The sequence below is a fragment of the Oryctolagus cuniculus genome, chromosome 3 (assembly GCF_964237555.1).
Source record: "Oryctolagus cuniculus chromosome 3, mOryCun1.1, whole genome shotgun sequence".
In the NCBI taxonomy this organism is placed as follows: domain Eukaryota; kingdom Metazoa; phylum Chordata; class Mammalia; order Lagomorpha; family Leporidae; genus Oryctolagus; species Oryctolagus cuniculus.
Window position 1 is genome coordinate 142,634,053 of NC_091434.1, and position 25,651 is coordinate 142,659,703.

The 25,651-nt window shown below is 45.2% G+C and overlaps 1 protein-coding gene across 21 annotated transcripts in view; it reads right to left on the reverse strand.

Moving 5' to 3' along the window:
• Positions 1-25,651, reverse strand: part of MAGI2 (membrane associated guanylate kinase, WW and PDZ domain containing 2) — a 1,584,028-nt gene that overhangs the window by 163,644 nt on the left and 1,394,733 nt on the right. For all 21 annotated transcript variants that reach the window (XM_070071222.1, XM_070071223.1, XM_070071215.1 and 18 more), the window contains 2 exons: positions 15,238-15,430; positions 5,880-6,128 (listed from right to left, as the gene is read on the reverse strand). In XM_070071222.1, coding sequence (XP_069927323.1) covers positions 5,880-6,128; positions 15,238-15,430 — 442 coding nt within the window. The remainder of the gene's footprint in view (positions 1-5,879; positions 6,129-15,237; positions 15,431-25,651) is intronic.

The window sequence follows — 25,651 nt, forward strand, 5'->3', positions numbered from 1 at the left end:
TCCGGCGCCCCAACCGGGACTAGAACCCGGGGTGCTGGCGCCGCAGGAGGAGGATTAGCCTAGTGAGCCGCTGCACTGGCCAACAGATTAGATTCTTGAGATGACTGTGTGTGATGCTTACTCTCTGGGCAATAGTCTCTACAGGGCTGCTGGGAAGAGTCAATGCTGTGTAAGAATCTTAGCATGGCAGCTGGGAGAAATATTGATAAAAATTATTATTGGATGGGAGGCGGCATTCCAAGAGGTAGCCAGCAAAAAAAAAAAAAAAAAAAAAATCTGGAACAAGACCTAAATGAGCTTTGATAGAACAGAAAACTGGGAAAAAAATTGCTGTGGCCAGACTACCCAGGGCCTTGGACCTAGGAGGCATGCTTGAACTGTATCCTCAAGGTATTTTCAGCATGGGTGTTGCAGTAAAGGCTTGGTACAGGAAGATTGGGTTGCACATAGAAAGTGCCGTCTTTCCTGATCAAGATACCAAGATCAGCACCCATCACACTTATCAATTACCTGGTTTTTACAATGATCAATGAAAAAACCTTATTTTGAAGGTTTGAAGAATATTCAATACAAAGAAGGGGAGGTGTTTGTTGGTTGCTTTTTAGAGGCTTCGCTTTGGGGCGCAGCTTTGTAGCTGTGGTACCATTAAAAGGAGTGTGCTGCTAGAGGTTGCAGGTGTGTGGGACAGCTGAGGACAGTCGGGGAGAATTGGTGGTGAGGAGATGCGTATCCTCCGGGTGTGACTCTTGCCATCAGCAACCTCCTTCATTTGGTCTCTGTATGTTGTAGATGTGTCATCAATCAACAAGCATGCCATAAACAGAGGGAAACTGACTTACGGAGCCTGAAAAGAGGAGCTGCTTTAGTGCATCTAAGTGCTCATTCCACATCATTTCTTGAGAGGTTGAGAGGACAGAAGAATTGAAAGTGTTAAGAGCCACTTTCAACAATAAGCAAAGATGAAAGTAACAAAAGTTAAAATGATCACTTAAGTGAATGGGAAAAAATTGATTCAGGCATCAAAATCACCCAAAGCTTTTTGCATAGGGACAAACCTGGGAATGAGTGTTGTGGTGCAGAGGGCTAAGCTGGTACTTGTGATGTTAGTATCCCTAGAGGAGTGTCTGGTTCGAGTCCTGATTACGCCACTCCTGATCCAGCTCCCTACTAATGCAGCTGGGAAGGCAGTGAAGGATGTCCCAAGTGCTTGGGTCCCTGCTACCCATGTGGGAGATTCAGATGGAGGTCTTGGCTCTTGGTTTTGGTCTGACCCAGCCTTGGCTATTACAGCCATCTGGGGAGTGAACCAGTAGATGGAATGTCTCTCTCCATCTATCCCTCTCTCTCTGTCACTCTGCCTTGCAAATAAAGAAAGAAATACTTTTTTTAAAAAAATATCCTGCTTTCCTCATGGCATAATGCAATTTGGAGCTACAGTTGTCCATAAAGATCATCTTCCCTTACTCTGTAGATGAGGAAGGGGCACAGGAATACTCAATGGCTTTCTCAAGGGATGTATTTCTGGACAAGTTGGAGTAAGCCTTAGGCCTGCTGTCCAAAGCCACCTCTGTTTAGTTCCAAATTTTTTTTTATCTTTGGATAATGCTGCTGAGAACTTGGCCTTTGCTTTACTTTGTGTTAACTGTAAGTTCAAATGATTATTTTGTGGTGGCGTGGTAGACGGAGAACATTCTAATCTGCCTTGCTAGTGGTTCAGCTGTATTTTACCCTTGTAAGGGACCCCACTTAAAAATGTCACAAAGGACTTGCTAGCTAAGGTTTTGAGTCTCCAAGTAACTTTGAAACTCCACAGCCTATGGATGTCATCACAGATGCCCTAACAATGTCATCAGGACATTTTACCAAAGATTACTAACTTCTTCCCTGAACATCGGGTTGCAGTGGGCCTTAGGGAAAGCCAACCATGATCGTGCCCAAACTCTAACCTGTGCCAAAGACTGAACATGTGAAAATGATTTTCAGCACCAGTGCAGAGGTGAAACATCATTGGACAGTCAGCATTCGTTGGCAGTGATGAGATTGCGGATAAAGCAGAAAATCAAGTCATTGCCATGAGAGGAACACAAATGAAGGAGGAAAGGGTTGAAACCATGGTTCCCCAGTTGGAGACTGTTTTGCTTGGTTGCAGCTGCTCTCCTGATGTTCTACCTCACTGATAGCCCTGGGTCTGCATTTAATGATAAATTCCCTCAACAGGTTGTAGGCTTCCAAGTGGCCCATGTATGTCTACCCCACAAATTCTAACACAATGTTGTTGATCAAAGCAGAAGAAGAATGGTCACTTCCGCTTCATCCATTGTACCAGAAATCCCTCTTTGGGCACGCCTGGTGGGAAAGCAGATTTTGGGGGAAAGTAGGAAGCACCCATAAAGATGGGTGTGTGTTACTACCTGGATCAGGACTTGTCCTTGAGCTGGGAATGCCCAACGACCAGCCTATCGACTCCATTGCTCTAGCCACTGGGGCACTTTTATAGCACAAGCATCTGATCCACTCGGAGTCAGTGTCTTGTCTACCTTGTGTACACAGACCTAGTGAGAATGACAAAATTTTGATGTTTTCCATGACTTTCCTAGATTTTTGACTAGTGATCTCTGGAAGGATGAACCTGCAGTTCTAGCCTGGAGCCTCTGCACAAGCATGGTGAGCTGGACTGGCTGCAGGCAGATGAGGGGTGGCAAAGCCTGTACTCCCAGGAGGTTCACATATGGGGAGGAGGAGCTGGCCCGCAGAGATGCTCATCTGCTGCCCAGATTTAGCTGCCCTGGGAGACTGGGTGGCTCTACCTAACGGCTGATTGACTCAGTCATTGTGACTTCTGTACTACCAGGAAGAGTAAGCTGGTGGAAAGGAAAGGACGGATACTTCCAAAAGGGACGGTGGTCTGGACAGTAGCAGGGACATATCTAGTGCTTCCTCTGAGCCCAGGCTGTTCTAAGCATTTCCATGGATTGATTCATTTTACCTTTATAGCAACCTCATGATAGAGAGATTGAAATGATCTTTACTTTACAAACAAGGAAACAGAGGCCAAAAGAGGTCATGGAACTTCCTTGAGGTTACATGGCTAATAAATCATGGAGCCAGGTTTCAGACCCAGGCAGCATGACTGTAGTACCCTGACCACTAACCATACCACTCTCCTGTCTACATGCAATGGTGCTCCTGTGAAAGGCATAAGAACACTTTGTCCACCAGCAAAAAGGCTTGAGTAGCCATGAAAACAAAATCGTGGATGTGTTAATGATCCTTGGGCTCATGCAGGATGTGAAGAGAAAAATGACACAAGCCCTGGGAACGACTGATTGCTGAGCACCTGGTAGTATCCCCCTGTCTCAGGCTCACAGGCCTAGAACTCTTGATATTTTGACAATGTATAGGTGGCCCATGGATGGCTTTTGATCATTCACAAGGCACTTAGCATTTCTCTCAAAAATTAGAGGTCAAAGTTATTACGGAAACTAGGTATGAAACAGCAGCAGCTCCAGGAATCTTTCAGGTGCATGTTACAAACTACATACTGCAGTTGCCATGTGCCGTCAGTGTAATAGGGGTTTTTGCCACAGAGTGTGGGAGGACCTGCCTTTCAAAATCCTTAAATTGAAAAAAACTAAACATGTAAAAAAAGAAGTCATGAAGTATCATGAAATCTAGACTATCTTTCCACTCTCCAGGATGATGCAAAATAATACCATTTTGAAAGTGGTGAGAATTATTCTTTTGATGTCACTTGGAAGGGAGAAAAAGTCCCATATTAACTGTAATCATCGGCACCTGTTATTTCCCAAATCTACTCATGCGTGGATTTTATTTTTAATATAAAAGGTATTTATGGTTTCTTTGTTTTGCTTTAAACTTAAAAAAAGGGTTTAAAAATTTATTTGTATTTTATTTGAAAGGGGAAGGAGAGATAGAGAGAGAAAACGAATGACAGAGATTCTCCATGTACTGGGTTCAATCCCCAAATGCCTGCAACAGCTAGGTCTGGGCCAGGCTGAAGCCAGGAACCAAGACCTCTATCTGGGTCTTCCATGTGGGTGATAGAGACCCAAGTACTCAAGTCATCAGCTGCTGTTTCCCAGCATGTACATTAGCAGGAAGGTGGAATCGGAACTCAAACCTAGGCGCTCTGATATGGGAAGTGGGCATCCCAAATGCCCACTCCTGTGGTTTCTTTACATAGTAAGTGTGTGCATACACGTGTGTGTGTGAGCTTACAAGTACACACACACACACACACACACACACATACATACACGCACTCCCTATACCTTTAGAAATAAAGATGTCATACTTCACATAAAGTTGAGACCTAAAAATACATGCTTAACATTTTCATTGTGGCAGCATACTTTGTATTTTTATTCCAGTCCTCTAGGTATTCTGCCCCAATAAACAATTTCAATGACTGGAATAGCTACAAAAGCTCTCTCTGAACATTTTCCCCAAGTGTAAATTATTGGAAGGCTGTTTATATAATTCATGAAAATCTTTAGTCTTGTGTCCTTTTAATCTTGGTGAATCCATCATACTGACAGAATCCTGCTTTTTGGTCCATGCTTAAAGATTGGATTTGTTTCTCCAGCTTATCATGGAGAAAAAGAGGAATGAAATTGCACTTTCAGATGTATGTTATTTGGCTTTTACACATATTTGCTGAGATTTAATCCTGTAGTTTTCACTCTTGAATTTGCCAAGGCTAAAGCTAAACAGGGTAATTCCCTCCATGTAGTTCTGGTGTTTTTTTTCTTTCTTTTGGATAACATTAACCTTACCATATTAACTTCTTCTCAAAATTTGATCTCTTGAGTATTATTTGATGCACTCCTCTCCAACTCTTTAAGTACAGGCAGCCACCACAGGTTGTAAGAATTGTAAGATTACACCATGGGTGAAATTATTATTTTTTTTTCTTTTCTTGCTCTTCTATTCATGATATTTTTGTCTAAATCATTTCAACATGAAAAATGAACAAGTTGAACTATCTGCTCTTCTGTCCTACTGCTTGCTGGCTGCCCATGAGTTCTGGGATGCTGTTGCAGAGAGGAAATCAAACAGGGAAGGCCTGAGAATCTACAAAGATGACTACTGGGAGAGAAATATGGCCTCCGCACCTGTCGTCTAGACTCACAGAACTGCCACTCCTGTCCACAGCAGTACCTCTGGCCTCAAGGCACCGCTTTAATGGCGTCCTGGCTGTGTCTCCCGTTTCTGTGTGTGCTCTCCCCACATTTCATTTTACACAAGCCGCTGGACTTATCTTTAAACATACAAGTCAGATTTCAGTCCACTGCTTGAAACTCTCCAATGGTTCCCATGAACCTAGATTGCAATGGAGCCTTCTTACCAGTGAGTATGAAAGCGGCATGGTTGATTCCTGCCTAATTCTATGTCATTCTTCATTGTTCACTGAACCACAACCACCCTGGGCTTCTCCAGATTTCTTCAATGCCGAGTTCCCTTCCATCTTAAGGCTTCTGCCTGGACTACTAGCCCCCAGATCCTTTGCAGGTCTGGTTCCATTCTATTGCAGGTCTTTCCATCAAAAGAGAAGCATGCCTGGACCGACTGTAAAGTCAGCACCCTTCCTCCCACAGTGACACTACCACTCTGTTATTTTTGCCCTGATTTACAAATGAAGAAGAGCTTTTAGGGGGGTTGAGGGTTGGGGAGGGGGCGTTGGTTATGATCTGGTGTTCTTGAATCAAAGGATAACAATGAGGATGTCCCCAGCCTGTGACTTCTGGGCTACACAATGTGTCCAAAACAGCTCTCTGGTCTACTTGTCTGGTGTCCCTGCCATCTGAGCAAATGAAAACAAGACCTCTTATTCCAGTGTGGATGAGTGAGTTACTTACTAATAGTGGATCCGGACTCGGGCCTGTTCAGGGAGCTGATGATGACAAAGCCGAATCCCTCGTTCTCCTTGCGGTGAATGACCACGTCGCTGGTCTGCAGGCTGTGGGAGGCGAAGCCTTCGGGGGGAGAGGCGTTGCTGCTGGAGGCTGCGTGGTTGCTGTTGGCGTAGGTTGTGTAGTCACTGCGTGGAGAGCTGTGGTGGGTTGACACAGAGCCTGGACTCCTCCCATTCTCGGGACAGGGTTCGCCTGGAATACACACATCCAAAAATGTTTATTTTCTTACTTTTGTCTACTCGAAAGGCAGACAACAGGGAGAGACAGAGCAGCAGAATCTATCACCTACCTATGATCTATCAATATCTATCTATCTATTAAATATCTTCTATCTATCTATCTATCTATCTATCTATCTATCTATCTATCATCTATCATCATAATTGAGAGAGATCTTCCATTCACTGGTTCATTTCCCAAATGACTGCAGCAGCTAGGGCTGGGCCAAGCTGAAGCCAGGAGTCTGGAACTCTACCCACTTGGGTATCAGGGAGCCACAAACATTTACTTGAGTCGATTATCTGTTGCCTCCCAGGTTGCACTAGCAGGAAGCTGGATTGAAAGTGGAGCAGCCAGGGGCCTGGCATCATTGCACAGTGGGTTAAGCCGCTGCCTGCAGCAACAGCATCTTATATGGGTGATGGTTTGAGTCACGACTGCTCCACTTCTGATTAGGCTCCCTGCTAATGTGCCTGGGAAAGCAGGGGAGGATGGCCCAAGTTCCTGGGTCCATGAACCCATGTGGTAGACCCTGAAAAAGTTCCAGGCTCCTAGCTTTGGATTGGCCCAGCTGCAGCCATTGCAGCCATTTGGGGAGTGAACCAGCGAATTGAAGACCTCTCTCTCTGTGTGTCTACCTCTCTGTAACTCTAAATTTCAAATAAATGAATCTTTAAAAAAAAAGAAAAAGAAAAAAAGAAAGAGGAGCTGCCAGGACTTGAACTGGCACTTCCACAATGCTGGCCCTGGCACTCAGTTACATAACAAGGGTTTAATGAATGCCTCTTATTACTAGGCACTGTTCTGGACACTGGAATTCTACAGGCCTGGCTGACTAATTTCTCTCCCTCTAAGACATGCAGAGCATTCGAAGGGCTACGTAGCCTGTTATGAGTCCCCCAGGTCTTAGCCCAGGTCTAGCCTTCATAGCAAAAATGGTGAAACCCCTCATCAGGTCCCTCTGTGCTGCTACTTGTTTCTATCTTCCTCTAGGTAAGACTGGAAGCTCTGGAACAATGCCTCGTATTAGATATTGGTGTTCTTGGTTGCATAATAATAACCAGCTGAAGAGGCTCATAAAATGAGCAGACAGAACCCTAAACAGATCTGTGCATAAGAATCAGGTGCAGAGCTTGTAAAAACAGGTATTCAGGATCCACTCATGAAAAGTTTTTTTTTTTTTCAATAGGTTTAGAGAATACTGGGTACAGGAATCTGGATCCAGTTCCAAGGCCCTACTTTGAGAAATGCTGCTGTGCAGGTCTTGGAAGTAGAGCTGACAACACAGGTCGTGTCCATATCAAAGGGTCTGGAATTAGTTCTCTAAGAAGTCAAAGTTCTATTTTATGGTGTGTCAGCCCACTTCAAGGAGGGGAGTAATACACTTCTTTTTTTAAGATTTATTTATTTGGAAGTCAGAGTTATACAGAGAGAGAAGAGGCAGAGAGAGCGAGGTCTTCTATCTGCTGGTTCACTCCCCAATTGGCTGCAACGGCTGCAGCTGCGCTGATCTGAAGTCAGGAGCCAGGAGATTCTTCAGAGTCTCTCATGCGGGTGCAGGGGCCCAAGGACTTGGACCATCTTCTATTACTTTCCCAGGCCACAGCAGAGAGCTGGATTAGAAGTGGAGCAGCTGGGACTTGAACCGGTGCCCTTATAGGATGCTGGCACTGCAGGCAGTGGCTTTACCCACTACGCCACAGAGCTGGTTCCAGGAGTAATACACTTTTTTTTTTTTAATTGACAGGTAGAGTTATAGACAGTGAGAGAGAGAGAGAGAGAGAGAGACAAAGAGAAAGGTCTTCCTTCCGCTGGTTCACTCCCCAAATGGCCGCTACGGCTGGTGCTGTGCTGATCCAAAGCCAGGAGTGAGGTGCTTCCTCCTGGTCTCCCATGCAGGTACAGGGCTCAAGCACTTGGGCCATCCTCCACTGCCCTCCCGGGCCACAGCAGAGAGCTGGACTGGAAGAGGAACAACTGAGACTAGAACCCGGCACCCATATAGGATGCCGCTGCAGGTGGAGGATTAACCAAGTGAGCCATGCGCCAGCCCAGTAATACACCTTTTTTAAAAAATTTCTTTCTTTGACAGGCAGAGTTAGACAGTGTGAGAGAGAGACAGAGAGAAAGGTCTTCCTTCCATTGGTTCACCCCCCAAATGGCTGCGATGGCCGGCGCTGCGCCGATTCGAAGCCAGGAGCCAGGTGCTCCCTCCTGGTCTCCCATGTGGGTGCAGGGCCCAAGCACTTGGGCCATCCTCCACTGCCCTCCCGGGCCATAGCAGAGAGCTGGACTGGAAGAGAAGCAACCGGGACAGAATCTGGCGCCCCAACTGGAACTAGAACCTGGGATGCTGGCGCCGCAGGCGGAGGATTAGCCTAGTGAGCCGCGGTGCCGGCCCAGTAATACACTTCTGAGAAGTAGTTTGCACAGATTTTTACATGTCAATCAAATTTCAATAAAGTGGCTTAAAAGAATCAATAAATAAATTTTGAGATTTTTCACTCAAAAAGTAGTTTGCCCACTCTAGGATCAAATCTAATACAGATATCAGGCTAAGGAATTAATCTCCAAAGAGGTGTTGGAGGCTGTGCTCATTTACATTCCATATCACACAACACACTCTATTATCAACCAAGTAAACCAAGCCAGTACTTCCCCAAGAAAGCAAAAATATTCACACGATGAAATGATAGAAAGTTGGCAGCCCAGGGAAATTAGTTTTTGAAATGAAAGTTGATCTGTCAACCAGAAATAATTTTTTTTATTATTTTTGACAGGTAGAGTTACAGAGAGTGAGAGAGAGATAGAAAGTTCTTCCTTCTGCTGGTTCACTCCCCAAATGGCCACAATGGCTGGAGCTGCGCCGATCCAAAGCCAGGAGCCAGGTGCTTCTTCCTGGTCTCCCATGCAGGTGCAGGGCCCAAGCACTTGGGCCATCCTCCACTGCCTTCCCGGGCCACAGCAGAGAGCTGGACTGGAAGAGGGGCAACCGGGACTAGAACTGGCACCCATATGGGATGCCGGCGCCACAGGCAGAGGATTAACCTAGTGCACTATGGTGCCGGCCTCAAGAAAGAATTTTGTCATTTGATTTAATACCTAGGTGTTAGCTCTCTGATTAAAAGAAATGAGGTAGACACCTGGAATACTCTCATTTTCCATCTTACAGTTTGATTAGTGTACTCAGAAGATGGAATAATAATAAGATGGAAAATAATCACAATTAATGATTCCTTTCTGGGTCTCTAGATATTGTCTTCAGTTTAGAGCTCTTGAGGCTGTCTCCTATTGCAAGTTAAAAATAGTCAGCGAAGCTTTATAAATTATATCTTAACTTTCTAAGCTGCAATTCTATTCTGAAATGGAAAGAGGGAGGAAGAAAAGCTACAAGAGATACTTTGTTGCATAGTTACCTAACAAAGGAGCTGCATTTATTTCTATACCTAGATATAAAAAAATGACCTTACATCAATTTTTTAAAAAGAAAGTAAAATTCAAACTAAAAAGACTTTATAAAAATGTATTTCTGGTTTGTAATTACAGAATAAATGAGATCTACACTAAATTTCTTATTATTTGGTACACTTTCTTTTTTTCTTTAAGATCTAATTAATCAGGGCTGGCATTGTGGTTCACTGGGTTAAACAGCAGCTTGCCATGCCAGCATCCCATATCAGAGTTGGTTCAAGTCCTGGCTGCCCTGCTTCCAATCCAGCTTCCTGCTAACACACCTGGGAAAAAGCAGCATAGTCACACATATGGGAGACCCTGATGGAGTTCTGGGTTCTTAGCTTCAGCCTGGCCCAACTTCAATCATTATAGCTATCTGCGAGTGAACCAGTGAATGGAAGATCTCTTTTTCACTCTGTCTCTCTTTTCTTTGTCATTCTGTCCTTCAAATAAATCTTTAAAATAATCAAATTAATCATATTTTAATAAAAGTAGAAGATGGATGCTTTTCATTTGTAAGAAAAGCCTTGAGGTCATAAAAGACATAATGTCAATGTCAAAGACTTGAAAGCTTGTGCCTGTAAAACGCGCCTCCTTGCTAGAATACATCATCCCTAGATGAGCTGTTATTGTTTCGGTGAAGTACACGTCCTTTATCAGTCCTTGTGCAAGTTGGAAATAAAGTGATTAGAGATAGTCAGGAAGAAGACAAACAAACAATTATTATGCTGCTACATTCAATTGAAAATCTCCCTGAGTTATTGGACCCAATCAGTAAGTAAATGTCATAGACAGTGACAAGAGAGAGCTCATTTTCTGGCTGTCACATATTAGGGGGTTGAGAGCAGTGATTGTCGGTAAATCAGCAACAAAGAAAAATTATCTGTCTTTGCAGTAAATGGCTGGGAGTGGCCAGCCAAGGTTCCAGGGAGAGGAAGAAAACTGTGGACTAAGTCAACAGCCGCCTCTGGGTTACATCAGCAGAGTCCTTTCCTATTGCAGTTGGACTTCTCTTTCAAGCTCCAGACAAAATGAGCATATTTAGTGTCGGGGGCAAGAAGCATCCCAGTTCTTCTAGGACTTGTTCTGTGTTCCTATTGTGTGCAAATTAGTAGCATGACTGCCTCTGGGGTTGACCCTAGGTCATGTTTTAACTCATCTAAGGCGACTATCTTCTTTCTAGCACCCCTTCCTTGTGTAGGCCACCTACAGCTCCATTTTAGAATAACATAGTATAATGTCATAAAGAGACTACATAACATGTGCATTAACAAAAAAATCCATGCATTTCCAATGGATCCCTGACTCATCATTCTAGCTCACACACACATGGGTATGCAGAATTCTGTCAGTTAATATTCACTCAGGTCATACAGCCAATTTTAGGGTAAGTTTCCATTGCGTCCCCAACACGTACACTGAGAAAGATCACTTACTGATGGGAGAGGGTCTCTGGGGAAGGTGGGAGCCAGGCACAGCACTCAGGCCAGAAGTCTTGGTGCATAGCACTCTCTGCTGGCTAGATGCTGTTGTTCCCAGTGTGCGCAGTGCTGGCCTGCACTTGGCTTCATCATTGCCAAGATTAATTGCCATTGCTTATAAATTGGGAGACTTTGCAGAAATAGGGACTTGCACTTTCTCCTGAAATATTTGGTTAGAGCTGAATAGTAGCTCTTGAAATATACCAGATGGAGGGGAGTAATGGCTATTCCCCAGACTGGGATGTAGTTTGCAGGTGCCTGCCAGCCTGACTATTCCCCAGTGCCTCTTGAAAATACCTGATTTCTCATTTATCCAAAGAGTAAGGAATCTGCAGGGCCAGAGGGTTTTGTGCTATGGGAACCTTCATTTCCCCTCAAAACCACCTATGGGCTCCCAGATCTCTAGGATTCTGTAACCATCTAGACCTTGCCTGCTTCCAGGGTGTGCCTGCATCTCTTCTGACTGACCCTCAGAAAAATGTCAGCACTGCACATGAACTTACATCACCTTGGAGCATGACTGAGACAATAGGGTATGTGTTTGGACACAAGGGTTTGGGTATACCTTAGGGCCCTCATGCTATCTCACAGGACAAGGGGCAGCCCTAAGTATAGCCTTGCCAATGCTAGGGTCTGGCCTTCCTGCAGGCATCTGTGTGGGCACTCCTGGATACACTCCTGAAGGCAGATGATGCGCTGAAATGGGTGCATGCTTGTAGACAAAGGACGAGGCATTGCTTTTAGAATTGAGCAAAAATGTAGTGAGTGGGACCAGGGAATGCACTAGCATCCCAAACACTGGCTACACTTTCACTCAGCTGTCAAGAAAACTGCCCCTTTCTCAACATTAGGCCAAGGCTGAGATTTTTCCTTAGGTGTCAGAGAAAAGATGCTGATAGCTTTAAGACTGATTCTAAAGAGTTTTGATTAAGTCACAAAACTTTCTTTCACATCAATTCTATATTTGTACCTTAGGAAACTCCTTTGGGTCCCCTGTCTTTCAGATAAACCCTATGCATTTGCAACAATGTGTCATTAGGTTGAACAGCTCAAAGCCGAGCTACTAAATATATAAATATTTATACTTTCAGGATGATAATTAGAAACACTCTTCTAATATCCTTGGGGAAAAAACCAACTAAATAGCAGAGCTGTTGGCACGGATAAGACATCTGCTCTCAAAACTAGTCCACAGTACAAGATCTAAAACTACCTGGTAAATAAAACTGGGAGTGTCATTGGACAGTCTCTTCTTACCCAACACTTTCTGACTTTGAGGATCGAGCTACCCTAATCAAAAATTCTGGCGTTTCTGTCTTTAGTGTGTGCATTGCTTTTATAATTTAACATTTGGAGCAGGATTTTTGGGTTATTCTAATTTTTGCCCCCACGTAACCCACCTGTCTGAATTTCTCATAAGGAATGTGTTCCTTTTCTTGAGCATTAATTGGGAGCCAGTGCCCCCTGTCTTCTGAAGTGGGGCAGGGCACTTGAACAAGCCAAGGTGAGGAGGAGGACAGAGAGATTTCTCCATAACACTGCTCCTTCTGTGGGCAGGTGGCAACCTTGTCTCTCTCCCTGCTCTTCTGTCTCTTCCCAAACTGACTGTTCCTTTTTGAACCCCCACCTAAGCCAGGTTGTGCCTCCCACTGTCTTTGCTCAGCAAAGTGTAATAACAATGACAATCATAATCCTTGAGAAAGTGTCTCTGCTGTCACATTCATTTGTAGCTGTCCCTTCTCACTTTGGAGAAATGGCAACCACGGAAAAAGGTCATCTTCTCATGCCTCTTTTCCATCCTGTTTCTAGGCATTGACTGTGTGAGCAAGGTGTTCCTCTGCTGAACTTATTTATGCTCAGCACCGACGAGGCTTTCAAGGAAGAGTAGGCTGAATTAACTTGGAAACTCTCCTGGTGTGAACAAGCAGCCTACAGCAGAACATTTTCAAAAAAATTAAATGTACTTGAAATGCACTCAGAAGCCTAACTGTGTAAAGTTGGTAAGAACTGCAGCAAAGAGCATCTTTACAGAAATCGCTTGAGCCACAAATTGCAAGAACACGTTTGTCCAGCATTTGGCATTCACTCTACCAGCTTGGGTTCATCAGAACCAAGTTCAATTTGCCATAATCAGCTGGTGGCAAGGCAAGCATGAAATGATGTTGGTGCATCGCTTTTGCACTTTGCACTATGTTTCTTATAAATCAGATATCTTTTTAATTTATCTTTAGGTCACAGAACATACAGCACAGCAAACTTTTTATTAAAAATACTCTGCAGGGAGATAGACAGTTAGACATTAACCGAGCAAGCACTGCGTCTCTCCTGGCATCTCACCCAAGGATAAGGCATAACTCAAGGTGTTTTACTTCTGTGGCTCAGGTGGCATGCCATGAATTTCTGAAGACAAATGGCACCTCTTAGCAAAACCTCCAAACGATACAAGATATATGGCCGTCTCTGCTGGTGAGGGCTGACAATTCTTCTGACTTGCCCTTTTCCATGATTGCCATGTCCAAGTTCAGTTTCTAGGGAACCTGACAAGAAAAGGCTATTTATCTTCAGCCCAAGAAGTAAGTGTTCTCCTCTCTAGTCATTCACAGCCTGTGATTAGCCTGTGACCCTTGTTTGGGTTCAAATGTTATGACAGCACGTATGAAAGACTCCTTATGTTAGGAACCAACAGTTGCTAATGGTTGGTCTAATGTCTTTGAATTCACTAGGCATGCTGGTTATGTCTTAGGGTGGGAAGAGGTACTGGAAGTGGTGTAACAGAACAGGCACGGAGGACAGTCCATTTCTGCCTTGTCACTGACTCACTGCACAGTACCAGGCAGGCTACCAACCCTCTAGACCTCAGTTTAGCAGTCTGGAGCAGGAGGGTGCTCGTATTGCAAAGGCCCCTCCTAATTCTAGCCCTGACGATTCCGTGTGAGGGGTGGCCAGGAGGCTGAGCAGAGAAGCCGGCATGCTGCTGGGGCCGAAGGTGACAGCAGAACAGCCTTGCCGCTGCTGCTCCTTTGACTGACAGGACACAGCAGGGGCCGTTCTCTGGGGAGGTCTGGAATCCCAACACTGGGCAGTGCTCAGATAATTAAAACACTGGGTGGTGCTCGTAAACACATGTATTCCTTAAAAATACAAGCCTCTTTTGAGAGTTGAGATGGTGAAGAGAAACAGATCAGGCTATATTACTCTCACAAGGCTGGCTTTTAAAAGTATGTTTTTGGTGGGTTCTTTTACAAAGTTGAGAAAATGGCAGTAAGAGGGATAATCATTTGCAATTTATCTGTTGCATAGGTTGCAACTATGTCAGTATGTCAATTGTGTTTTCTCTGAGTGATGTACAGCTGCTTTTTTTTAATATCAGGCAAACAGCCTTGTGATTACCTTGTATCAGGTTCTACAATAAAAAGGAATTTTCTATCCTGGTTGCCTTATTAAAGTATGCATGGGCTGGCCCTGTGGTGTAGTGGGTAGAGCTGCCACCTGCAGTGCCGGCAGCCCATATGGGCACCAGTTTGAGTCCTGGATGCTTCACTTCTGATCCAGCTCTCTGCTATGGCCTGGGAAAAGAGTGGAAGATGGCCCAAGTCCTTGGGCCCCTGCACCCGCATGGGAGACCTGGAAGAAGCTCCTGGCTCCTGGCTTTGGATCAGCGCAGCCCTGACCATTGTGGCCATCTGTGGAGAGAACCATCAGATGGAAGACCTCTCTTACTCTCTCTGCCTCTCCTTCTCTCTCTGTGTAACTCTGCCTTTCAAATAAATAAATTTTTAAAAAAATAAAGTATCCAAATGTTGTGGGTCTCTTTGTTAACACACTGAAGAACACAGTCAAAGGCATATCTTCAGCTAGCATAAGGATTTTGTAACTGGCATCCACCAAACTGCAATCATATCTCAAATTAGCCCTAGGTTTGGCCAGAAATTTTTAATGACCACAGTTAAAATACAGCCCTCAATGACTGTACTGTACCGGTTGGGCGCAAACTTGCACTCTTCAAAATCATGTTTAGGGAACAGGTAGATTGTTTCTTTCCTCACACAACGTAGAAACGGATGTGAGCCTTTGTTTCCAGTGGCCTCACTCTGAGGCGTGAAAGCGTGATGGCACAGTCCACCCCGACTGCTGCAGCGGGAACCTACCTCCACATAGCACCTTTCTTCTCACAGTGAGGTTAACCTGCCCGTTGCGGGCCGCGTGGTGCATGAGGTCGATGACATAGCGGTGGGTCTTGCCAGCCACTGGAATCCCATCCACATAGACAAGCTCGTCCCCTGGGTGCAGGCGGCCGTCTCTGTCTGCCGAGCCCATGGCAATGACAGCGCCAATCAAAATCTAGAGAAGCAATGAGAAAGGAAGAAATTCATGTATCTCACAGTCCCTCCCCCATATACACATTCGTTCTCTCACACACATACACACACACGGGCATGTCAAAAAGTTCATGTTTATTTTGGCAGCAAAATTTTTGAAGTTCACGCATGCAAGAGATCTTCAAAAAAGTTGATGGAAAATGTGTATATGCATGGATTTCAATTTTTTTCCACAGTTGGTGCTGTGGCATCATTGGTTAGGGTGCCACCTACAGTGCCAGAATCCCATATAGACTCTGATTCGAGTCCTGGCTTCTCCACTTCTGACTCAGCTCCCTGCTAATGTGCCTGGGAAAGCAATGGAGGATGACCCAAGTGCTTGGGCTTCTGCACCCATGTGGGACACCAAGAGGAAGCTCCTGGCTCCTGGCTTTGGTCTAGCCCAGCTCTGCCTGTGCTGCCATCTGAGGAGTGAACCAGCAGATGGAAGATATCTCTGTCTCTGTCTCTGTAACTCTGCCTTTCAAATAAAAAATAAATACATCTTTGAAAAAAAGAAACTTAACTTTCAATTCCCTTTTCCCACAAACTCTCTAAAATTCCTTTTTCATATCTCCAACCTAAGGAAGGTTTCATGCTTAATTCCATTGCTTGCCCCAAACCTGAAGCGTGTATTTGGCAATGAAAACTGGGAGGCTGGAAGGATGCTCTTCAATTCATTCGGGTTGCTGACTCCTCCTGGAAGAGTAAATGTTGTGAACCTGATGTTGACTGCCACGAAGGCTGGGAGACATTTGCTTCCTGGCTTATGAATGATCACCCTCAAGGAAGATTCTAACCCAAAGAATTGGATGCTAATTGGCTACAGGCCTGGGCTCCACATTGCAACAAGGCTGGGACTGAATCCTGGCTCCACTTTCTATTCGGGTGACCATGAGCAATGCTCCTTAACCTCGTGGGCGTCAGTCTCTTCACTAGCACAAGGGGAAAATGATCAAGGAATCTTCATCATGGAGTTATGGGGAAGAACCGAGTGAAATTATGCATGTGATACATTTAACTTTATTCACTGCACAAAGCAAGGGCTTAAACAATGTCAAGGGAAACTAGCCACTGCACATTACAAAACTCTGCTAAAGGTTCACAAGGCAAGGCACAAACTCAATAAAACAAAGCAGACTCGCAGAAGGGGTTTGCTCCTTTCCTTGGAATAATTCCTGGGAGCACTGTTCTCCATGCAAAGGGCGTTCCCAGTCCTGTCTGTGCCCTGAAACACTTCTGCTGTGGGGGAGGCTACCCATGCCAGCAAATGAGGGGTGCACATCTGGGAACTGTGGGAATTGCTGTTACTTCCCATACCAGGGACTATGATAAGAGGCAGCACACGTGCTTTCCCATTTCCAGTTGGAGGCAATTTCATGTGCATTAGAAAAGCTTTTTTTTTTTTTCTTTATCAGAGGAAAGAAAACAATACTAAATATTCTAGTTTTGCTGTTTAACCTGCAAGCAGTTTTCCCAACTCTGGGATAAAAGGTCTCTTTCTTTTATTGCCAGTGCCTTGACCACACAACCTCTGAAGGCAGTGTTACCATTAACCCTGTAGTATTACAGGGCTCTTACTTTAGGTCTTATTTTAAATCCTTATAGGGGCTGGCATTGTGGTGCAGTGGGTTAAGCCACTGCCTGTGAGGCCAGCATCCAATACGGGCAATGGTGCCACTTTGGATCAAGCTCCCTGCTAATGCACCTGGGAAAGCAGCAGAAGATGGCCCGAGCTCTTGGGTCCCTGAGGCCCACGTGGCAGACCTGGATGGAATTCCAGGCTCCTGGCTTCAGCCTGGCCCAGGCTTGGCTGTTGTGGTCACTTGGGGAGTGAATCAGCAGATGAAAGATCTCTCTCTCTCTCTTTCTCAATCTCTGTCTCTCTAACTCTCCCTTTCAAATAAATAAACAGCTCTATTATTAAAAACATAAATGCTAATAAAACGATTGCTTGCTCACAGATTGATTTCTTTGAGGCACAACACTTTTGTTCACATGCCATCTCCACAGATTCTAGTTAATTTGTAGGGTTGTCCTGTCATGATCTGCAAGCCCACATGACTTCAGGCTTGGAAGAAGAGTCCCTTATACGCAGGCACCGACCAACATGGCCCCGGGACCTGCAGCACAGGACTTTTCAGGTGTATGCTCACTGACAGGCTCAAGGAGCCATAGGCACGGCCCATTGAAGAGTCCTTTTTCTCCACAGGAATGCAGTCTCCCACATTGCTGCTGCTTCAGCCCTGCTTCTGGGGCTGACGAACAGACTTGCTCCCATGCTGAATCTCAGTGCTCTGAGTCATGGCTCTTTGTTACCATCATGGGAAAAGCTTCACTCTCCTGCCTTAGACTGTCTGCACAGAGTGGCTGTCTCCCTGCCACTCACTGCACCCAGGTGCTACAATCCAGCAGTTGGGCATACTTCTGACATTCACCATCTCCACTTATTGTTGTGCCAATCTGAATTTATTAATTTCTTTCTATGGATGTTCCAATTTGTTCTTCAAAAGGCTCAGTACACTATGGAGTGCTTCAAAGGTTTTGCAAGTGCTTTGTGCGAAAGCCAGTTAATACGACTGCTTATGTTTCTCTACTGCCCCATGAAAAACTGCATTTGGTTGGGTGAGCCTAGATGAAATGCTTCAAGCTTTAGATTTCCTGTACACTTCAGTGGGAGAGCGTATAGCTAGTTAAAGAGAAAAAAGCGTCTTTTTTTTTTTTTTTTTTGTGAACTTCTTGTCAGGTTAATTATCAGTTTTAAAGCAGAGTTCTGAATTTAACTAATGGAAATGAAACCCAATATGGGAGTCACGATTGAGAGGAGCCCTGGCTGTGATTGAACTCTCTACCAAAAAAAAAAAAAAGTAAAAAAATTTCATGTTGAAAATTCCCATTCTTTTGTGAAAGGAGAGAGGTGAAGGTACACAGATAGGCTGGAGGCACCATTCTGTTTATTATGAGTCATTAACAGGAAGATCCCAGCAAAACATCAGCCTTATTCACCCTATTGCTGTGCTATGAGGCACTCTCTTCATTAATGCGCTTCTTCAACAAACGTGCATTGAGCCTAGGGATACATGTAGGAGCTAGGAATCCATCTGTGCCCAAGCAACAAAAATCCTTCTCTACAGGACTTCCACTCTAGTGAAGAGACAATAATAAACGCAGTGAATGCATAGATCATACAGTCTGTTAGCAGGCAGGGGCTGTGGACAACCTGAGCAAGGGGAGGCAGCATGAGAATAGGTCTTACCGATATGTGAGTGAGGATGGCAGTTCACTGGGCACTGCTTTTGAAAATGTGAATTTTTCATCTTTCAAACCTTCCTTTAGTTCATTCTATCAAATCTTGCATATTGATTTCTAAATAAACAGTATATTTAATACTGCAATCAATAATCAATAAATAGTACATTTAATGTTTTAATATAATTTGTTATATGGTATTGTGAAGTATTATGTGTATATATATTGTATAATTGCATTATTTAATCCACACTATATCTTGTTTCAAAAAGGGCTACCATGGCTACTAAACAAACTCAAATGGAGTTGGGCATGGTGCCTTTGGCAGGCATTAGGGAAGCCAGTCCATCTGCTATCCGTGTTAGTTACATGTGTTCCATCCATCCGAGGCTGTGGCCTGTGCTGGGCCCCAGGCTGACCACTGGCCCTGGCACTGCCTTCAACTTGCATTCCTGCAGCTCTGGCTCCCTAGCCTTTGGCAATTTTGCACCTCTGTGAGACATATTTCACCACTAACAGAGATAGTTCTATGTGTCTCTGTCCAGGAAAAAACCACAACTTTCTTTTCCTTTACCTCAAATATGATTTGTGAACTCGGCACATTCAATTATTTCCCATTTGCCACCTTAATGGCAGGGAGCAGATAATCTATGGTTCCTTCTTGCACTGTAACTCATATTGGCTTCCCAGTGTGTCTGTTCTCATGTTCACTTAAGCTCTTGAGAACAGGCCTCCAGAGATCCGACCCTTTTAGAAAGTATTCCAGCTTCAGCATACACAGAAATCACCTGGGGAATTTGCCCTAACAGTTCTGGACCCATTCCCCCAAGAGTGTGTTCTGCAGACCTGGGGTGCGGGCTGAGACTGCCCATGCTTATTAAGCCCTGGGAGTTGGTAGGTGCCACTGGTGCGGCATGGAGCAATCACACCTTGAGAAGCAAGGCTCTGAGGATTCCCACTTGGTCATAAGGCCACAGAACTCACTGGTCTCACTGGTCATATCCAAGTCCACAGAGGGAGTCTTTCCCAGAGCTCACAGCCTTGGTCACTGATCCATCTCAGTAGCTGCTTTCCAGGTCTGCTTAGGGACTCCTCCTGGGCACTAGGTCTGTTTCCCTACCCATGAAGTCACAGTTTCTTTCTGGTCTTGCTGACCCCAGAGCACACTGGCCAGTCCACTTGAGCCTTGTTCCATTCGTTGCCTGTTTTGGTCTCACAGGGTTCCTCAACCTCAGTCCCTTTCTCACTGTTCTCTGCTCCATGCTCTGCAGGGAACTTTTTAATCTCATCCTCACTGCTCTGGTCCTGAAGGAAGAGCCTTGTGGCAAAACAGACCAGGGATCATCTGGGGCAGGGACGGAGTCTAGCAGTTAAGACACTCATTAAGACTCCTGAATTCAGCCGGCGCCGTGGCTCACTAGGCTAATCCTCCGCCTTGTGGCGCCAGCACACCGGGTTCTAGTCCCGGTCGGGGCGCTGGATTCTGTCCCTGTTGCCCCTCTTCGGCCTGGGAGTGCAGTGGAGGATGGCCCAAGTGCTTGGGCCCTGCACCCCATGGGAGACCAGGATAAGTACCTGGCTCCTGCTATCGGATCAGCGTGGTGCGCTGGCCACAGCGTGCTGGCCGTGGCAGCCATTGGAGGGTGAACCAACGGCCAAGGAAGACCTTTCTCTCTGTCTCTCTCTCTCACTGTCCACTCTGCCTGTCCAAAATAAATAAATAAATAAATAAATAAATACAGACTCCTGAATTCCACATTGGAGCACCTGGGTGCAGTTTCCAGCTCTGGCTCCTGATTCCATCACCTGACTCCATGCTAATGTAGATGCTGGAGGCAGCAGTGTTGGCTCAAGTCCTTTGGTTCCTGCCTACCAGATGGGAGATTTGGACTGAGTCCTTGGCTTCAGACTGCCTGTTCCCCACCATTGTGGGCATTTGGGGAGTGAACCAGCAGATGGGAACTCTCTCTCAAATACATTTTAAAAATAAGGGGCTGGCGTTGCGGTGCACTGGGTTAAGTTGCTGTCTATGATACCCACATCCCATATGAATGCTTGTTTGAGTCCTGCTCCCTGCTAATGCACCTGAGAAAGCAGTGGAAGATTGCCCAAGTAACTGAGCCCCTGCTACCCACGCGGGAGACCTGGATGAAGCGCATGGCTTTGGCCTGGGCCTTTGCAGCCATTTTGGGAGTGAACTAGCATTTTGAAGGACTCTCTCTCTCTCTCTCCTGTTATCTCCCTTTCTCTCTGTAACTCTGCATTTCAAATAAATAAATAAGTCTTTAAAAAGTAATTAAAGAAAGGACTACCTGTCCCTATGAACAACTGATCCATAGTCATCTTTCCAACTACCTTACCTAAGAAACAAAGCCAATGTGAGGGTATACTTTATTTCAGGTTTGTGAGGGCATTAAAAAAAAATAACCCAGAGCATTTGATAACAATTCATTCAAGTGGCTAACACCACTATAAAGTAGGAGAAAAACTAACACTGGAAAGAAAGTAAAAAAACCAATAAGAAGGGGCCCGCACTGTGGCTTACTGGGTTAAGCCACTGCCTACAACAACATCCTATACCGGCACCAGTTCGAGTCCCAGCTGCTCCAATTCCAATCCAGCTCCCTACTTCAGCACCTGGGGAAGCAGCAGATGATGGCCCAAGTGTTTGGGCCCCTTCCTTGATGTGGGAGGCCTGGAAGAAACTCCTGGCTCTTGACTTTGGCCTGGCCCAGCCTCTGCTGTTGTATCCATCTGGGGAGTGAACCAGCAAATAGAACAGTCTCTCTCTCTCCCTTCCTCTGTAATTCTGCCTTTCAAATAGATCAAAAATAAGAAATAAATCTCAAAAAAAAAAAAAAAAAAAAAAGAGAAACAAACAGGACCTAAGCCACCTTTTCAGGCCTTTTAATTCCTTTAATTGTTTCCTGCATTGCTCAATGTCAGTCCAACCCCTGGTCTGCTGAGCTGTCCTCGTAACCTGGCATAACTTGGCCTTGTGTCAAGCTCAGGCTCTTTCTTTCTGAAACTCTTCACTAGTTTGTACTTGACTCCTGTGTGCGCCCAAGAGTCGGTGTGCCGTTACCTCTGCCGTTGTCGGCAGCAGTATTTTCCCAGTCTTCCCAGTCTTCCCATCGTGATACCTTTTCATCTCTTTTCAGCTCACAGCTAGAAGTCCCATTTTTGTTCCTTTCTAGCAATTTTTCAGTTCTTTCTATTTCTATTGTTATTTAACGGTGAAAAGTTTTTCCACTTGCCGGAAAAATGTCCGTAAGCTTTGTCTGAGCTGGAGGCCTGCTGTTCATTGTTTGCTGAAAGTCATGTTGTCATATTTAATGCGCACCCTGGGATGTTAACACATTTTCATATTTATGGAGGCAAAAACCTGTTTGATGTCACTCATGAGATCTCCCGTGGTTGGGGACCAAGTCACCTTATATACCTCTCCCTCTGTAGCACATAATCAATTAAATGAGCCTGTGTGTTTGTCTTTGTGTTACCTCTGGGCTTAGCATGTGGGAAAGCAGGAAGGGAAGCCTGATGGGACATCTGTAAGTAGGCTCACTCTTCCAAACTCGGTCATTCTGGGGTGCAACAGTCTGTTTTCCAAAGTTCGTTTCCTAGGTTTGCTCTGCTTCCGGGAGATTCCAGTGTCTACTTTTTGGCTTAAATGTCAAAATTGTAACTTGCAGCCTGAGTGTGTCTTAAATCATTCAAATGAAGGAGTAAACACGAATCAATCTAAATAAATACAATCAGGATAACCAGCAATCCATGTAATCTGAGGAGGCTTATAATAAATACTTGACGCCAGTGGAGAGAAGAAAGGACTCAGGGATGCAAAGCCAATTCAGAACTCTGGGAGCAGGGACTCTGGGAGCAGGCAGAAGGACATCCTGGGGCTTGGAGGTGGCCATGGCTACAGGCACACAGCTGTGCTTCAATGTGAGCAAGGCATGCTTCATTTTTCTTTATTTTTATTTTTTTTTATTTGACATAGTTATAGACACTGAGAGAGAAAGAGAGAGACAGAGAGAAAGGTCTTCCTTCCGTTGGTTTACCCCCTCCCCCCCAAATGGCTGCTACGGCCGGCGCTGCGCTGATCCGAAGCCAGGAGCCAGTTGCTTCTCCTGGTCTCCCATGGGGTGCAGGGCCCAAGCACCTGGGCCATCCTCCACTGCACTCCCGGGCCACAGCAGAGAGCTGGACTGGAAGAGGAGCAACCAGGACAGAATCTGGCGCCCCGGGACTAGAACCCCGGGGTGCCGGCGCCGCAGGCAGAGGATTAGCCAAGTGAACCACGGTGCCGGCTCCCCTGCATGCTTCATTTTTGCGACAGTTCTACGGCTTCAGTGCCAGACAAAGCCCAGCAAGACCTGTCCCTTCTTGAGCCAGCGGAAACTATGCCCTGTATGACAGTTGTCATGCACCCCCTTTGACTTCTGTGGTGGAGAAGACAGTTTACTGAATGGGGTGTTGATATACCCTCAAAACAACAAAGCACAAGCCTGGGGATCCAGCAAAGGAAGACTTTCCTATTTCAAAGACTGTATTAAAGCAAGCACCATGGGGAGAGCGGGCACTTTGTTGCTTTGACTTACGTTTATTTTATAGTTTGATCTTTATTTGTTATCTACATATAGGAGAAGGAGCTTGCCACTATTACCAACGCTGAGGGGCTATAAGACTATGATCCGGCCCCGACTGAAGGCTCCCTTGGCACACTCATCTGTCCAGTTTTTTCCAAGCCAGTCTTCTGGTATAGGAATCTTAAAGATAGTAGCCCAAATGAGTAAAACAGAGATAAGGGCAATTTGGGAACCATGGTCCTGCACGGTCTAGAAGGGACCACCAATCTGCTCCAGCCACTTCTTGTCACAAAGAAAGGCAAACTCAGTGTTCTGCATCAGTTTTTCAAGAGAAGACATACAAAATACAAAAGAGAAGAAATACAAAATTCTCTAAAATGTGAAATTGCTTGTCCTCACTCATTTGTGTGCTTGTGTGTGTGTGAGTGTGTGTGCGAGAGAGAGAGAGAGAGAGAGAGAGAGAGAGAGAATGAAACATATCATAGGGCTGCCAGGACACTGTTTCTGCTCCTAGGAGTGGGCATTTGAATGCTGTGGAGCCTGGGGCCAGTGCTGTGGTGAAGCAGGTTAAAGTCATGGCCTGCAGTGCCAGCATCCCTTAAGGGTGTTGGTTCGAGTCCCTGCTGTTCCACTTCTGATCTAGCTCCCTGCTAATATGCCTGGGAAAGCAGCAGAAGATGGCCCAAGTGTTTGGGCCCCTGTATCCACATGGGAGACCCAGAAGTTGCTCCTGGCTCCTACCTTTGGATCAGCTCAGCTCCAGTCATTGTGGCCATTTGGGGAGTGAACCAGAGGATGGGCTCTCTCTCTCTGTACCTCTCTCTCTCTCCGTAACTCTAACTTTCAAATAAATAGGTAAATCTTTTTTTTTTTTTTTAAAAAAAAGCTATTTAGCCTACAGGATTTAGAGGCCTAAGGAAACATAGCCCTCATCAGTATTTGTTCTGAGAATTGCAGTGACTGTCTTGGCTGGATGACATCACCCTTTTAATTCCATTTAACAAATATTGATTGTACCAGCCTCTGTGCTAGGTTTAGAAGATACAAATATCCTTAAATCACAGCCCTTGCCTTTAGGAGCTCATAGATTGGTGTAAGAAAAAAAAAACCCACATCATTCAGTGTATTCTAGAACATAGAACTCAATCTCCTGGGTTGGTAAGCTTGAGGTATTAAGTTAGTAAAAGGGCATTGGGTTCTATGTGGAGATCAAAATGCCTTGCAATTTTCTCTGCTACTGCCCAACATCCCCCAAAATGCTATAACAATTCTCTGACAATGGTATTTTATTTTGAGCATGGTTTTATTAAATTTTTTTAAAAGCATATGATTTCTAATATAGAATTTAGCCTCAGGTCAAATAGAGGATAGGCCGTTGTTCTTAGTTCCTCTAAACTCTTGGAATAGGAGTGTTTTTGTTGTCCATGGTGAGCCCTTTGGACCATACCTGATGGTTTATGCTAAGGCCATGAGTCAGGATGGAGCCAGCCACACCACTGGTCTTGGGGTAGGGACTGACCTTACCAGGAAGACCAACCATAAAATTAGAGGATTTGGCCTTTGAGCCAAGTGGTGTTTGCCCAACCTCTGAGGAAGAGTGAGGCCCAGAGACTGAGCTCTGTCATGTGGGCTGCGAGTCAGTCGACATGAAACCTGATGGAAACTGTGGACATCTAAGCTTGGGTGAGCATCCTCTGCTCACTACTTTGTTTGTCAGGGTGGAGGTAACATGACCCTGAGGGTAATGGAAGCTTCACATCTGACCTTCCAGACCTTGTCCTGTGTGTCTCTTCTTTTTGCTGATCCTAATCTGTATCCACAATAAGACTGTAATTATCTGTACTGCACTTTCTAGATTCTGAGTTGTGCAAGTGAACCCAGGGAAGTCATGGGTGCAGGACACACCTCCAGGTAGCCTTGGGACAACACAGTTCTTCCTGCTTTGTTGCTAAAAGTTCTCAGGAGTGACTGTAGACTGTGCTTATAGTGCAACATCCTGAGATAAGGAAGGACTGGCCAGGACACCCCAGTTTTGTTCCAGTCTCCCCTAGAAGCAAGGGTTCTTCAGTGCTTCAGCCCAGTGAATCATCTTGCTCCAGGTTATAAAACTTCCCAAGGTCTGCTTCTTGGGGTCCCTCAGAAGTGGTGACAGTGAGTCACATGTAGTTGAGGTCCCATCCACCCTTGGTAGCTTTCCTGAGCCTTGGGAACCATCTCTCAATGTATCTTACACTTCTGTTGTCATTTGCTGCCTGTAAGTGATCAATGTGTGTCATGCAACTTGTCATGTGTGGACTCAGACAAGTTGGTAATCAGTACATGGTGAACCCGCTTCATAGTGGAGCCCCCCACATTTATGGCTGGTG